General features: G+C 44.9%; 1 protein-coding gene across 1 annotated transcript; it reads right to left on the bottom strand.

Annotated features, from left to right (window-relative positions):
• Window positions 1-1,287: 1,287 nt before the first annotated feature.
• LOC117736090 (beta-1,3-N-acetylglucosaminyltransferase lunatic fringe-like) lies at window positions 1,288-10,171 on the bottom strand. The gene is made up of 8 exons (XM_034541149.1): window positions 9,650-10,171; window positions 5,326-5,374; window positions 4,472-4,574; window positions 4,234-4,387; window positions 3,890-3,975; window positions 3,539-3,698; window positions 3,345-3,430; window positions 1,288-2,510 (listed from the first exon to the last, which is right to left on the bottom strand). The coding sequence occupies exons 1-8, from the start codon at window positions 10,001-10,003 to the stop codon at window positions 2,450-2,452; spliced, it is 1,053 nt and encodes a 350-aa protein (XP_034397040.1). The 5' UTR covers window positions 10,004-10,171; the 3' UTR covers window positions 1,288-2,449.
• Between the last annotated feature and the right edge of the window lie 4,665 nt (window positions 10,172-14,836).

Raw genomic sequence — 14,836 nt, 5'->3', positions numbered from 1 at the left:
TACTGATCGAGGCTGCAGGTTGTTTCTTGATGCAAGTGAACACACACACATATATGTATATTATATATATATATATATATATATATATATATATTCTTACAGGGACAAATACTGCGTCTGCACGTTTACCTGAGAGATTATTTAAAGACATTATTAATCTGTCCAGACTGAAAGGGCTTTGTATGTTTTTATAGGCACGAAAACACACTTTCATACCGTATTAATTAGCTTCCATCATTTTATTATTGATGATTGATTTCAAAATGTCTAATTCTGCTTAAGGCCAATCAATTAAACACACACGTATATATATATATATATATATATATATACACACACACACACGTATATATCAACTAGTGTTTGACTGATGAAATAAGGTATTTACCTCCATTAATCTCCACTTATCCTGGTAGAATTGGTTTCTGTTGGATGTAAGTATAATTTTTGGAAATCAGAATGTGTGTAGTATTATATCTATCAATGTATTGTTTGTTTTATTGACTCTAGACGCTCTTTGTTTACTTTGTTTCTGGACATCTGAACATTAGCCCTCGGCCCTCCGCGTGCTTCACATTGCTCCTGTATTTCATTTTAAAGAGGTTCAGAAAGTAAACAACGGGTTATTGAATGGAAATGTGGCTCATGTATTTTAGATGTGAGGGACATTGGCTATACAGGTCGGATGATGCACTTTCCACCTCTGTTTTTGGTTTGAATCCCTGACAGTATTTTCATATTATCATAAGATATAACACATCTACACTTTCTTTGTCCCGAGTGTTTACACAAACCAAGATGTCTCCCCGAAGACAACAACTCTTTATCCTCGGGTTGTAAGTCCGGCGACAGTTACAACAATAAACACAACTATTTACCACACGCTGCAGTAACTCATGCGGCCAGCAGGTGTCACTCAGTAGCAGGTTAAACCTTTAGAGTGACCTCACAGAAATGCTACTGTTTGTCTTAACTCCACGTGGTCCACACACACACACACACACACACACACACACACACACACACACACACACACATTGTTTTGGTTCTGCCTTTATCTCTCCAGGGCCTTGTGCATGGCTCAATCAGATAGGAGGACGGCTGTTGTTGGGGGGGTGGAGAGGGTGGAGAGGTGGGGGGGGGTGTGGGGGGGGGGGGGGGGGGGGGGGTTTCCAGACAGGAACCCATCAGCTCATAAACAAGGTCAGAGGTTAAAGGCGGAGGCGGTGTCCATTACAACCCCATTTAAAATTCCCTGTCTCACAATCACAACAGACAGTTTTTGTTAAAGTTTTTATTTTATTTTTTATTGCAGGTCCTCATACAGTCCAGATACTGGAGATGAGCGCGTCAGAAGCAACGCTTCATCGCATCCATTCATTTAACAAACAAGGGACAGAATTCAACTTCACAACTGTCACTCAAAGATAGAAGACGACCCAACATGAGTCACTCTTTGTTACGCTGCTCCCGCGTGACGGCTTGCGAAGCAGCCTCAAAACGTGATAATGGCTTTTTTTTTCTTTCTTTTTTTTAAAAGAAGCATTTGCATTTGTAAAGAACTGCTCATTAAATTCATTCAGTTAATTTCGGGTAATACTCTTATTTGCTTTCTTTGCCAAGAGTTAGCTGAAAAGACTTGACCCCACACTCACGTCTGGAGGCTTACCAGCTTCCTCAAAAGCTCAGAAATAAGATAAAAAAATTTAAAAAAGATGCATCTTCTTGCAAACAGCAGAAAAATAAAAAGGGCAAAGTGCTCCGGCATGGTGCTTCTACTTCAGAGAAAAGATAATACTGAACGCCGACGAGACAAAAACTTCAGATAAAATAATTGGCCATTCGCTGCCCGGTACCCGCTCGCACAAGAACCATATTTCACAAGGTGAAGAGGAGACGAACGCTCACTTTCATACTGCTGGCCATCATTTCAATGATAATATCGTCTCTCGGCGCGTTAATAACGAAGATCTGCAGCTAAAAAGACATTTGGAGGGGAAACGGATGACTTCGGGGTTTCAACTTTGACCCCCTCCACTAAGAGGAGACTGTCATGTGCGCTCACTTGCAAAGTGGGATTCGATCTTCTTCTTCTTCTTCTTCTTCTTCTTCTTCTTCTTCTTCTTCTTCTTCTTCTTCTTCTTCTTCTTCTTCTTCTGCAGTGTTTGGCCTTTTTGACCCCCATCAACACTTCACAGGGGGAGTCAGAGTTCAGGTGTCAAAGCGATACAAATAAAAAAAAAAGAGTCAGTCTTCCACTCGGAGCCGGACGAGCGTGAAAACATTCCCCCTGAAACGCGTCTCGGGCTCTCGAGGGCGCCAGAAGAGGGCAGCGGCGAGACTCCTTTTTCTCTCCCCATCCTGGACGTCTGCCGGGACTTCCTCCTCCATCAGAGAATGCTGAGTGGAGGGGGGGGGGGAGGGGGGTGGGGTGGGCTCTGGACCCGGGTTAACGCGGCCGGGGGCAGCGAGCGGCGTCTGGGTGCAGCAGACAATGGAGCGACCTGAACCTGAGACAGAGAGGGAAACGGGGGTCACAATAGCTGGAAGCCGCCGACTGGGCATTTCAAAATAAGACCGTGGACACAATCAGCCGTGTGCACACATTCGTTACACACAATGCACAAAGCCAGGAAGCTCGTAGTAAAAACACACACACACACACACACACACGCACGCACACACACACACGAGAAGGGCTTACATAAAGGAGCATTGTAGGACACATGTTTTAAAAACTGAAGCGCTTCCTGAAACATTGAAACAGCTGCAGGGCTTGCGTTGGAAATATGACAAAAAATACAATAAACAGTATCTGTTGTTGATTGTTTGAAAAGATTTTAAATCTGTTTCAATTAACACGTCCACCAGGAGGTCAACAGGCTCATCTCATGGTGGGGAAGAAGAAGAACGGATAGAGAAAATAAATGTCCCCTTCATGTCAGGAAGGCCAAAGATAAAAAGTTTTTTTTTTTTTATCCTTTGAATTGTTTGGTTTGCCTGTAAATGTTCCCGACTGAATATTCAGAGAGAAGGTCACCTTTTGTGTTCGAGGAGCGTTCACAGGCTAAATTTAAGTCCCAGAGGGAGGAGGAGGACGGAGGTAATACTCTGAGAAACAAACTTTACAGGAAAAATACTTTATTATATATATATATATATATATATATATATATGAGGAAAAAAACCCCAATTTTCTTCAGTTTATTTGTTTTTTTTCTCATAAACTTACGAATTGAATCCTCCGGCTCGATTTATATATTTACATTTCTACACACGTTCATTTAAATAGCCAAAAATAAAAGTCAGACACTTGCAAATGGAAGAAACTTCCCATCTTTTACCTCGTGGGATCTTCAAGTATGGAGAACGGGCCCTTCAGGGTGACGGCGTTCCTGCTGCTCGCCACTGTGCCGTAGCTGAGGGTCACCTGGGGACAAACGCACGCCGTTTAGAGAGCTGGCAGATCGATACGTCTGTGTGTGTGTGTGTGTGTGTGTGTGTGTGTGTGTGTGTGTGTGTGTGTGTGGTTGTGTACCTGGTTGTGTATGTCTGACACCAGGCCCAGGTTCTCCAGGTGGGAGTGGAACAACGGCGAGCGGATGAGGCTCACGCCCAGCAGCGCCTCCGCGATGTAACCGACGGTGCAGTCGTCCGGGAGGCGGATGTGCTCAGCTGTCGCCATGAAGGCGCCGTCGCTGGACGGGAAAAGAAGATGATGAAGAAGAAGAAGAAGAAAAAGAAGAAGAAGAAAAAGAAGAAGAAGGAGAAGAAGAAGAAGAAGAAGAAGAAGAAGAAGAAGAAGAAGAAGAAGAAGAAGAAGGAGAGAGCTTAAGAGAAGGGAGGTTCTATGATGGAGCTGAACACCGTGACTGGTGAGGGTCTTTACCTCGCCCAGGGTTTCATCTTGAGAGCGAGGCCGTGGCTCAGACAGAATCCTGCTCCGCCCGTGGCGAACCAGAAACGCACCTGCTTCTGCACACACACACACACACACACACACACACACACACACACACACACACACACACACACACACACTATACATTACACACACACACTCTAAAATAACGATATTGAGTTGAAAGGAGCCTGTACATTTCTCTTAAAACACAAGTTTCTTAAGACACAAGTACGAAAGATCGTACGCTGTATAACATTTTTTAAAAAGGACTTTATTACCCATAATGCTCTTGGAGCAGGAAGGCAAAAGGGCAACGTGTTTTTGCTTACCGTTTGCGTGGCGCCGAGCCTCTCCGTGGCCTCGATGGGTCGCTCGAGGCTGGGCCGGCCGATGTAGACGTCCTGCGCGTGAGCGTACTGAGACAAGAGCTTCAGCAGCGAGCCCACGTTCACGTAGTTATCGTCGTCCACGTGGCAGAACCACCTGCAGCGGAGGAGGGTTGGTAAAGAGAAAAGCCCTTTGTGCTGTTACTGTGTGTGTGTGTGTGTGTGTGTGTGAGAGTCTTACTTCCTGCCAGACTTGATAAAGGTGTCGTACTCCAGAGCCATTTTGCAGGAGAGGGCCTGGCGGTTGTGGGCCGCTGAGCAGTTGGTGTTGATCAGGTGAGCTCCTGACGATCAACGACAAACAATAAAATCAATAACCGACACGGCAGCGCTTTTAATTATATAAACGGGCAAGATGTATATTTGAGGACGCGACTTTGACTCAATGTTTGATCGAGAAGCGAGGGAGCCGTTTGTCGATTTCTCTATTAAAATGTCAGAAAGTTTGGTAAATAATAAATAAATAACTCTCTGATTCAAACTTTTTCACATGTGAACATGTTCTGGTTTCTTTACTCCTCTATGAGCGTCAATTGAATATCTTTGAGTTGCGGACGAGACAAAAAAACAACCCCATTGAGATACATTTTACAGAAGAAACTAAAATCGGTTATTGAGAAAATAACCGACAATGAAAACGACCTTCACTTGCATCCACAGGAATCAGAGAATTTTGACAATTTATTTTATTTCTGTAATGCCTCAAAACAGATAAATCGATTAGCAAAACAGTTGCTGATTAATTAAATAGTTAATACATATCCTAGTTGCACCATCTTCTTCTGCATCGAGTCGTACGATGAGTGCGACAGCGAGAGGAAAACCTCATTGGAAGTCAAACTATTCCACGAGTAAGGAAGTGCTGGTGAAACCTGCGCTGACTTCCTGCCCTTCGTGGAAACACAGTTATTGCTTATTGCACAGTCAGCAGCCTGGTTCCTGCTTTCCGGCTCACAGACTGCAGATAACACTGCTGCGACTCAGCGAAACGTGTGTGTGTGTAGGTGTGTGTGTGTGTGTGTGCGTGCTGCTCACCCATCCTCTTCCTCAGCTTCTCGTCCTCTCCGTCAGTGAACACGAACGTCTGTGGAAAAAAACAACAACAACAAAAAAGCCAGTTCATGTTATTCCAGTGGCCAAAAACAGCTTTCACTGCTCCACCATCAGTGTGGACGATCGCCTACGACCTCAGGTGAGCCTCCACCTGTTTCCTCTGTCACACACACACACACACACACACACACACACACACACACACACACACACACACACACACACACACACACACACACACACACACACACACACACACACACACACACACCACACACACACACACACACACACACCACACACACACACACACACACACACACACACACACACACACACACACACACACACACACACACACACACACACACACACACCACACACACACACACACACACACACACACACACACACACACACACACACACACACACACACACACACACACACACACACAGCAGCAGCAGGAAATGCTGATGTTGGATGGAGGCCAAGAGAAAAAGGTAAACCGCGTGTCTATCAGCAGCAGAGCAGCTGGTCTCAACTGTGTGTGTGTGTGTGTGTGTGTGTGTGTGTGTGTTTACGCGATGAGGGACGGGGTCGGGGGTCACTGTGCACTCAGGAAGCCGTGCAGACCCCTCAACGTTCCACAGGAAGTCCACGCAGCCTGGGTGCTCATGCAGAGCGGCGGTCTGTAAATATTGTCTCGCCTCCGTGTCCCGGGACAAGAGAGCGGAGACGAAACTACGAGAATTTTTTTTTTTTTTTTTTACACACAGTCCCTAAAATCAGGGATAACAGCAACGGGGTAATGATCCCGAACATATCGACAAGGTTTACAAAAGAGGTTTTGTGGACAAACATTCTGTGAGATTAAAGTCGTTACATTTACGAGAAAATCTTGATTATTCTCTGAGATAAAAAAAATCACAGTAGCATCACCACTAACTTTTAATACATTTGAACTGACTTTTACTTCAACTTAAGTACATTTTTGCACACGTTTCCTTGAGTTAAAATGTATTTAAAGTACCCGTTCTCACATGATCGTATTTCCAGCTCTGACCCGTCCCAGTTTAGCGTGCCAACACTTTTCTAATGGGAGCTGAACACAAAGTGCAGGTGCTGTTTGCTCGAGAAGCGTTGAACACATTATAAATGTTGACGTGATGATGGAGCTGCTCGATTCGTCCTCTGGGGATGAGACGCGTGTCTGGCCCCCGGAGACATTTAGTTTGTCCAATTAGTTTTTCTAAAAAGTAGCCAAGACAATGAAACATAAAGTCATTTAAACGTTGTTTAAAAGAATGAACACACCCTAATACTCTCAACCTTCCAGCGGTCGGATCGATACCTCGGGGGGGGGGGGGGGGGGGGGGGGGGGGGGGGGGTTATATTTGTGCTTTAAAGCCTTCAGACATTAATAACTGCAAAGGACCAAACACAAAAACAACAACAAAATGTGTTTACTCAATTTCAGGTTTGCGTTAACACGTCCCATTTACTTCGTGTCCCCTGAAAGATCTATAATTCTATAATTTGTTCACGGGGCTGTAAACATCCTCAAATTACGGCTTGGAGACAGCACTTTAACCTCATTAGTGGCGGGTTTTAGATCCACAGTGCTGGAGGGACAACAACAACAACAACAACAACAACAACAACAACAGATCTGTCCTCGTGCTTTTACTCGACCCCGGTTGAGAGCGCCGGGCTCGGAGGGATCTCTGGATCCCGCCACGCAGCACACATTCAATAATCATCTTTGGTCTACGTCGTGTGTGTGTGTGTGTGTGTGTGTGTGTGTGTGTGTGTGTGTGTGTGTGTGTGTGTGTGTGTGTGTGTGTGTGTGTGTGTGTGTGTGTGTGTGTGTGTGTGTGTGTGTGTGTGTGAGAGAGAGCTGTGTGTCCAGCCAGCTGTGAGTTTTTGTCAGGCTTTTCCCCCCCCCTCTGCTCTGAGCTTTTTAAGCCTCCAGAGAGCAGTGCTTGTGAGTCAGTGTGTCACAGGAGGAGGGGGGGGGTCAGCAACACACACACACACACACACACACACACACACACACACACAGGAAACGTCGACAACACAACAACCACCGAGGCAGGAGAAAGTGGTTTGCGTGTGTGTTTACTCTTGTGATCAGAGACATTTTTTACTTCCCATGACAAATCCTGTGAGTTCCCAGGGCATGTGTGTGTGTGAAGGTAAGACGGTGAGAGAGAGAGCGCGTGTGTGTGTGTGTGTGTGTGTGTGTTGCTGTCTTTCCATTACTCAGCAGTCTCATAGTGTATGGAGGTGTGTCTGGGAAACAGGTAGAATTACACACACACACCTGGTCGTGAGAGCAAAGGCAGGAATGCCACACACACACACAAACACACACACAGACACCAGCTGATTCCCCCCTGCATAATCTCTATTGACATGTCAACAGCCTTGAGGAGTGACTCCTTCCTCTCGACGCTGAGGTTTAAATGGAAAACTGAGCGAGCGTCTGCATTCGATTACGAGCCTCGAAGCCGCCGGGTGCAGTTCACCGCAGCCCCGTGTGTGTGTGTGTGTGTGTGTGTGTGTGCGTTTCGCAGCAACAGATCCATCTTTGACTCACTCACCACTGAGATTCAGACCAAGAAAAGCCGTCTGATCTCAAAATATTTATCTGGGGGGGCTCAACGTCTCGCTTTCATATCCAGTAGTCGTGTTGCAGCTCCTCCAGATCACACTGATGAAGACGAGGAGGAGAAGATGCTTTCTAATGTGATCAGTGAGGGACGGAGAACTCGCTAGTCCTTCGGTTGGAGCTCCCAACTCCTGAGAGGTTGTCTGACTTCTCTGAATGATGGCAAAGTGAACATCTTTGGGTTTTAGATTTTTTTTAAAGTGAAAGTACTCATAAGAATAAGAATGTCAGTGTTATCATCATCATCATCATCATCATCATCATCATCATCACAGGGCGAGTTATGAAGGTGAGGCATTTTAATGTCGAAGCTGGTCCAATGGAGCACAATCTAAACTCCTTTATCTGCAGTTGGGTAGTTTTATACGCATTGAATTTGCACGCAAACATAATTAATAACTACAGCTGCATAATTAGCCGCTAGCGGTGTATAAATGACCTTATTTCACTCTTAAATGTAGTAGGATAGATGAGATGAACCTTTATTGATCCCAAGAGGGGACAATTAGGTGTTACAGCAGCACACAAGACGGATATAAGAACACATAGAGACGTAAAAATAGGAATAAATCAAATAAAACGACTAACTATTATACCACTAGTGTAAAAGTAACTGTACAAGAATGATTCGATGCCAGAGCACTCAATGACAAAATAAATTAAAGTGACACTGTAGGATTTAGTAGTGGAGAATATGTGAAAACAGAAGTATAAATATGATGAAAAAAATCCCATGACAATGTCTTTGTATTTACTGTCCGGCCCTGAAGCTGCAGTCACTTTGAAATAATGGAGCGAGTCGAGGGAGTTACATTTCAAAGCCATGACATGTCGGTTTTTATGATTTTTATGTTTGAAGATGTTTTTCATGACTGTGAGTCTGCACGTCGGTGACGGGTCTGAACTACGACTGAGCTGTTGTTTGGTTGTCTGCTTCTCTTTGAGACTGCCTAATGAGATCCAGAGTCCCTCAGTGTAGTCTGTCCTCTTTATGACAGACCACCACCCCCCTCCACCCCCCAGCTTGTTTAAAGTCAACGCGTTAGCAGCAGTGTGGCCCTCAGATCTCCCTGTCATGCATCACAAAGGCCTCCATCTCTGATTTACAGTTCACCAGCAGGCTGGATCAAAGAGCCCGTGGACCCTGTCACGTTTTAGGAGGATTATAACTCGCAGCCGGAGACAAGGGACACCTTTTTTTACATTATACAACTTCCCTTGGCACAGGGACTATTAACATGTGATCACACTTATGCACAAGACCAGATCATATGCATCTTTAAGGCTCTGATCCTAATTAATCAGCACCGGAAGACAAACATGTCCCTTCACCAGCTGACCACAAGGCCTCGAGTTTATGAGTAAATTCATAGCACTAAATCTGTTAGTTTTTTTTCTATTGTCATCATCAGGACTTGCACAAAATACCATAATATTAAAAAAGGTAAATAATTATTTATTTTTTAGACAGCATGTAGCAGTTTACTTCTCTTCAAGTTTCTAACTGCTGCAACACGTGTTGGTTCATTTATTATGACGTCAAAGTCCCATTTCGATTAATTTAGCTGCATAAAGTGTTTTTTCTGCATGAAATTTCAAATGAGTGTTTCTAAGCTCCGCCCGGCTCACCTGTTGCATGTTTCTGGAGATCCAGGTGTCCAGCAGGAGATCCAGCCTCTGCCGGTGATACCTCCCGGTGCTTTTCACCGCGATGAACAGGTCGTCCGGGGAGAGGCGCTCCACCGGCCCGACGGGAGCGCTCCTCCTCCGCGGGCCGCTCATCGCGCGCCTCTCCCGGGTGAGTTTCCTGAAGTACGCCGAGAACGCTTTCCCCGCAGCGGCCGGAGGCTCCACCGGCTCTCCGCCTCTCGGGTGTCCGACAGTGATGACCAGCGTCCCGGTCACGAGCAGACAGGTGACCGCGGCGGCGGCGGCGGCCGCTGAGCTGAAGGTGCCGTTTGAACCACCGGCGGGTTTCCACATCGTGACGCTGAAGGACGGTTTTTACAGCTTCACTCAAGCTTCACAAATAAAATAAATCAAAAAAGTCTAATAAAGTGTTTCTTTCCCCCTGCTGTTTACAACATGTCTGCGCAGACTCAGTGACCCCGTGAAGCCCCTTCAGTGGGAGACCCTCCTGCTGTGAGACTCGCTGCTTTACTTCTTACAGAGAAGTTATAAACTCCACCAGTGGGCGGGGCCGGCTCGAGTTGAACCAATGGCCGGTTTGAGCGCTCCTTGTGGGCGTGGCTACGAGGCAAAGAGGCGTTGAGGACTCTGGATGAACATCCACATGGCCGCACAGAGAACAAGCGAACTTTATTTACTGTTAAGGAGAAGAAGAAAAGACAGGGACGGAAAACATTAAGGACAATGTGTAAAACATTATAATGTGTAAAAGATTAAGGACAATGTGTAACACATTATTATGTGTGATACATTATAATGTGTAAAACATTAAGGACAATGTGTAAAACATTATAATGTGTAAAACATTATTATGTGTGATACATTATAATGTGTAAAACATTAAGGACAATGTGTAAAACATTATAATGTGTAAAACATTATTATGTGTGATACATTATAATGTGTAAAAGATTAAGAGACAGTTTTAGATGTATGTACAAGAGGGTGAATTAAAATGTTCTTTTAAAAAATGAAGAAGAGATGAGGAGTGATTTGTTTTGTGTTATAATTTGCAAGCGGTATGAGCTTTGACCTTGGACCACCAAAAAGTACCTGCACTTTCTAGAAGTCTGTTGAGCAAATTCCCTCACTTTCTCTTTCAATGTGTGTGTGCGTGTGTGTGTGTGTGTGTGTGTGTGTGTGTGTGTGTGTGTGTGTGTGTGTGCGCGATAATATTTATCTTTAAAGACTGGTTCTTTGTTTTCGTAAAGGGAACACGGGGCAATGTTGTCCTCCAGCTCGCTTAAAATGAAAGTTGAAAGCAATGTGCCCCGAGTTGCTCTGTGCGGGACAGTCTGGCGGGGTCACTCTCCAAGTGGACAGATGTTGAAGACGACCGTGACATTGGAGTGTGTGTAGTGCTGCCAACTAAACACGCGCGCACGCACACACACGCACACACACGCACGCGCGCACGCACTCAAACAGAAAGACGGACGTGCCAAGCAGCCAGGTTGCCAGAACCACCAACCATCTGAGGAATGTTTCCTCTCTAATAACGTGCAGTGTGTCTGCGTAATCTGTGCTCTTCCCTGAAATAAAGTCGGTATCATATTACATGTTCAGAAACTCTCTCTCTGAGGAGGGTTGCGTTCAAACAAAAGCACTTCGACCTCAAAACCGGTGCACTTTTACCCGAAATGGACAAAATTCTAGCTTTGGAGTTGAGGTACGAGCAGTTCTAAGTTTCGTCCGTCGAATTTTGATTGCAGCTCTGCACGGCTCTCGTGTGGCAGCTTGCGCTGTTAGCGCTGCTGGCCCCCCGTTAGCTGCGAGCCGCCGCCATGTTGAGAGCCATTGAGAGGCAACAGACAGGCTCCGAATGTCTTTATGAAGCACCTTCACACAGGAGGTACATCGTTGGCCTCGGAGTCGCTCATTTGTCGCGGAGATGGACCTGCTGACACACAAGCACCATTAAAAAGCTCTTCAAAATTAAAGCTGGAGTTGGGATGGAGTCGTCCTAAAACGTTGCTCGGCAACAGGTCCATCTCCATGACAAGCGAGTTCTGATGAAGACCGCGGGAAATGGTTTAACACTCTTAACTTTTTTAAAACCTTGAGTGTTGGTTATTTTGCAAACTGCACTTTTCCAATGTGAAGAATGAATATATATATATATATATATATATATATATATATATATATATATATATATATATATTCTTAAAATGGTTTATCTGCCAGTGTTTGTATTTCTGATGTTTCCCGACCATTAAGTATACAAATATCCGAACGTAATGTTGCTTAACACCATGAAGATAAACGTGTTAAAAGGAACTCTTTTAACTGATCGTGAAGCTGAAACACAGTTAGCTCATTAGCACGCTTCCCATTTTGAACCACTCAAACTTCAACGCTTCTCAAAAGTCGGCACCGACGTGACTCAACATTCAATGACCTCTGGCCTCGTGTTCGTGCAACATGTAGGAAATGTTTATGAAACTGTGAGGCGGCGTTAATCTCTCACAATCTAGTCGAGTCCTCATCCTCTTGATCGCTGACAACGCGAAGACACGTCAAAGAAGACGGCCACAGGCAGCGAAAGATGCATATCGGCAACAAACATAAAAAAGAAGTCCTCGCTGTTGCGATTTAATACCTGATGCCTCCATAAGTACGATCAGCGAGAAGATTAGCAATGCACATGGAGTCTGCACGCAATGAAACAAAATAGCTACTGGAGGCCCCCGGAGAACCAGAACCAGGACTGATGGAGCACATTGTTAGGCCCTTGCTGCTCGGAACACTTCCTCTGATTTATGCAGGTATCAAAACAAAATTAAATCTCCTTATCGTAGCTTTAAGTAACATTTTTTACTACCGGATCTTTTGGGACTATGATATTTATACTTTTACCCCAAGTAAAGGATCAGATGTACTTCTTCCACCAACGCAGGAACAACCTAACGACCACGATATTAAGTGCAGCACCTCCTACTAATATGGCTTCCACTTCTTCTTGAAACACTGTAGCGATGTTTAAATAGTGGGAAGATTAAGTATCGGAAATTTAAATGTTGGCCTTGGAAAGGTTTTGCTTCTGGATGACATATAGAGGAAACACTCCGGACCACTTAAAGCAACAGGCACACATTGAGAGAATCAGCATGTGCCGAATCCCCCCCCCCCCCCCCCCCCCCCCCCTCTGTCTCTCTTTGACATGGCAAACTTCTTTATTCCTTCCCTTTCAAAGTTAAAGGCTTACGGCCTCCGCTTTCATCCTCCTGGAGATCCCACGGAGCAGCTGAACTGCACATGCTCTGACAAACACAAGTTCCTCCCTCTTGGTTGATGCCTTTGATTTCCTCTCCAAGCACATCAGTGTGAGCTGAAGCCGAAGTGTTGGTGTGTGTGTACGAGTGTGTGTCTGGACAACGTTGTGGTTGGTGGATGGACGTGGATTGAAGAATCTCTATTTATAGTGCTGTCAGAAGCCGTGTGTGTGTGTGTGTGTGTATGTGTGAGTGTGTGTATGTGTGTGTGTGTGTGTGTGTGTGTGTGTGATATGTACAACGGTAACATACAAAGACAGTCAAGCTCAGTTTTTTTTCCAGCCTAATCCCTCTCTCTTTGATTTGTGCTTTTCAAACCCCTCTCCTCTCGTCTCCTCTCGTCTCCTCTCGTCTCCTCTCGTCTCCTCTCGTCTCCTCTCGTCTCCTCTCCTCTCCTCTCCTCTCCTCTCCTTTTGTTTTGTCCTCCCCCGCTCATTTTCTCCCCTCTTGTTTCATCTTCCCGTCGATATATATCGCAGGATTCCCAGTGCAAGGTCACGGTTTTCCAAACCGCAAGTTGGGACTCCCCCAAAAAGTGACTTTTAAAAAGTCATTTTTTCATCCCCCTCCTCCCGTGTTCGATTAATCGAATATAAACCGCCGCTTTAATGTGGTCGTTCTCGTTGAAAGGAGAAATGTGTGATTACGAGTGGGGAGGAGAAGAAAGGACGAGGATGTTTTCTCCCTTTCTTCTTGGCAGAGCGAGGAGACCACATCTAGGAGACGAGGATGCAGTGGTGGAGGGGCTACAAGACGAGTAACAACTCCTGCAGCACAACTCGGTTCTCTTGTTCTTGATCTCGTTGTCGATCTGTTCCCAACCGGCTGCAGCTGGCCGCCGCCCTGAAGCATCAGAGGCTCATGGAGGCTCTGATGCCGGTGGAAGGTAATGTCGATCCATCACAACAACCACCGGAGGGATTGACATGAACACTTTTATTCCATTCAAGACCCCCACCCAGATGATGAATCCATACTCACTTTGATAACTATGGCTGCACATGCTTAGTTTAGTTAGTCATTGATTCATTTCAAGTTCAACAGGGAGCTCTTAATATCAAATAGGACGACTTCTACATTATAACTTCAGGGAATAGTCCAACATTTTGGGAAGCACTTGTAGACTCTTTCTTTCCCCAGAGATGAGCTGATTATTGGGTATTTTACTTTGTCTTAATCAGAGTTACGGAGCTGCAGACGGGACACGGACAAGTGTAAAGCTTAAAGACCGTTTGATGTACTGTAGGCCGTGACAATAGATGGTATTACAGCAAAGGAACAGTACGACATTTTGAGAAATACACAAACTATTGTTTACTTGTTTACAGCCAGCAACGAGATAGCTTATTAAGATGAGAGGCAAGGGGGTCATTTATTGGGCAATGTCAGGTCTAAAGAATCACCGTTTTACCAATAATTGTTTTTTTTAATGTTATGTTTAAATATGCTAATGCGGCATTATCTAATGCTAACTTTCGGGGGAATTCATGAGCAATCTACGGACACAAAGTGCAGTAAAACAAACACCTGCATTTTATTTTGGATTGTTTTTGTTTCCACTAGACTAGTTATGGAAATCTCCAAAATGCCAAGTGGATGAAAAATGTTTTTGCCTACAATGTCTCGCTTTGTTTGTTTGTTTGTTGACTATTCTTTGTTTAGTTACTGCACAATCATGGAAAGAGGCAGCATAGACCCACATTCATCAGGCGGAGATCAGTCATGTCTTATTGATGTGTGTGTGCGTGTGTGTGTGTGTGTGTGTGTGTGTGTGTGTGTGTGTGTGTGAGATAACAAGATTAACATTTAACAGAACGTCGTCTTTTTCAATCTCAAGTGCAGGAGAATGAGA

The sequence above is a fragment of the Cyclopterus lumpus genome, chromosome 1 (genome assembly GCF_009769545.1).
Source record: "Cyclopterus lumpus isolate fCycLum1 chromosome 1, fCycLum1.pri, whole genome shotgun sequence".
NCBI classification, from domain to species: domain Eukaryota; kingdom Metazoa; phylum Chordata; class Actinopteri; order Perciformes; family Cyclopteridae; genus Cyclopterus; species Cyclopterus lumpus.
Note: the sequence above shows the minus strand (reverse complement) of the source record. Positions and strands in the feature narration are given on the sequence as shown.

Excerpts from the sequence above, each read along its gene's own strand:
- LOC117736090 (XM_034541149.1), bottom strand. The coding sequence starts at position 10,003 with ATGTGGAAACCCGCCGGTGGTTCAAACGGCACCTTCAGCTCAGCGGCC. Across the intron at positions 4,388-4,471 it reads TTTATCAAGTCTGGCAGGAA|GTGGTTCTGCCACGTGGACG; the intron begins GTAAGACTCTCA and ends CCTCCGCTGCAG. Across the intron at positions 3,976-4,233 it reads GGCTCGGCGCCACGCAAACG|AAGCAGGTGCGTTTCTGGTT; the intron begins GTAAGCAAAAAC and ends GTGTGTGTGCAG.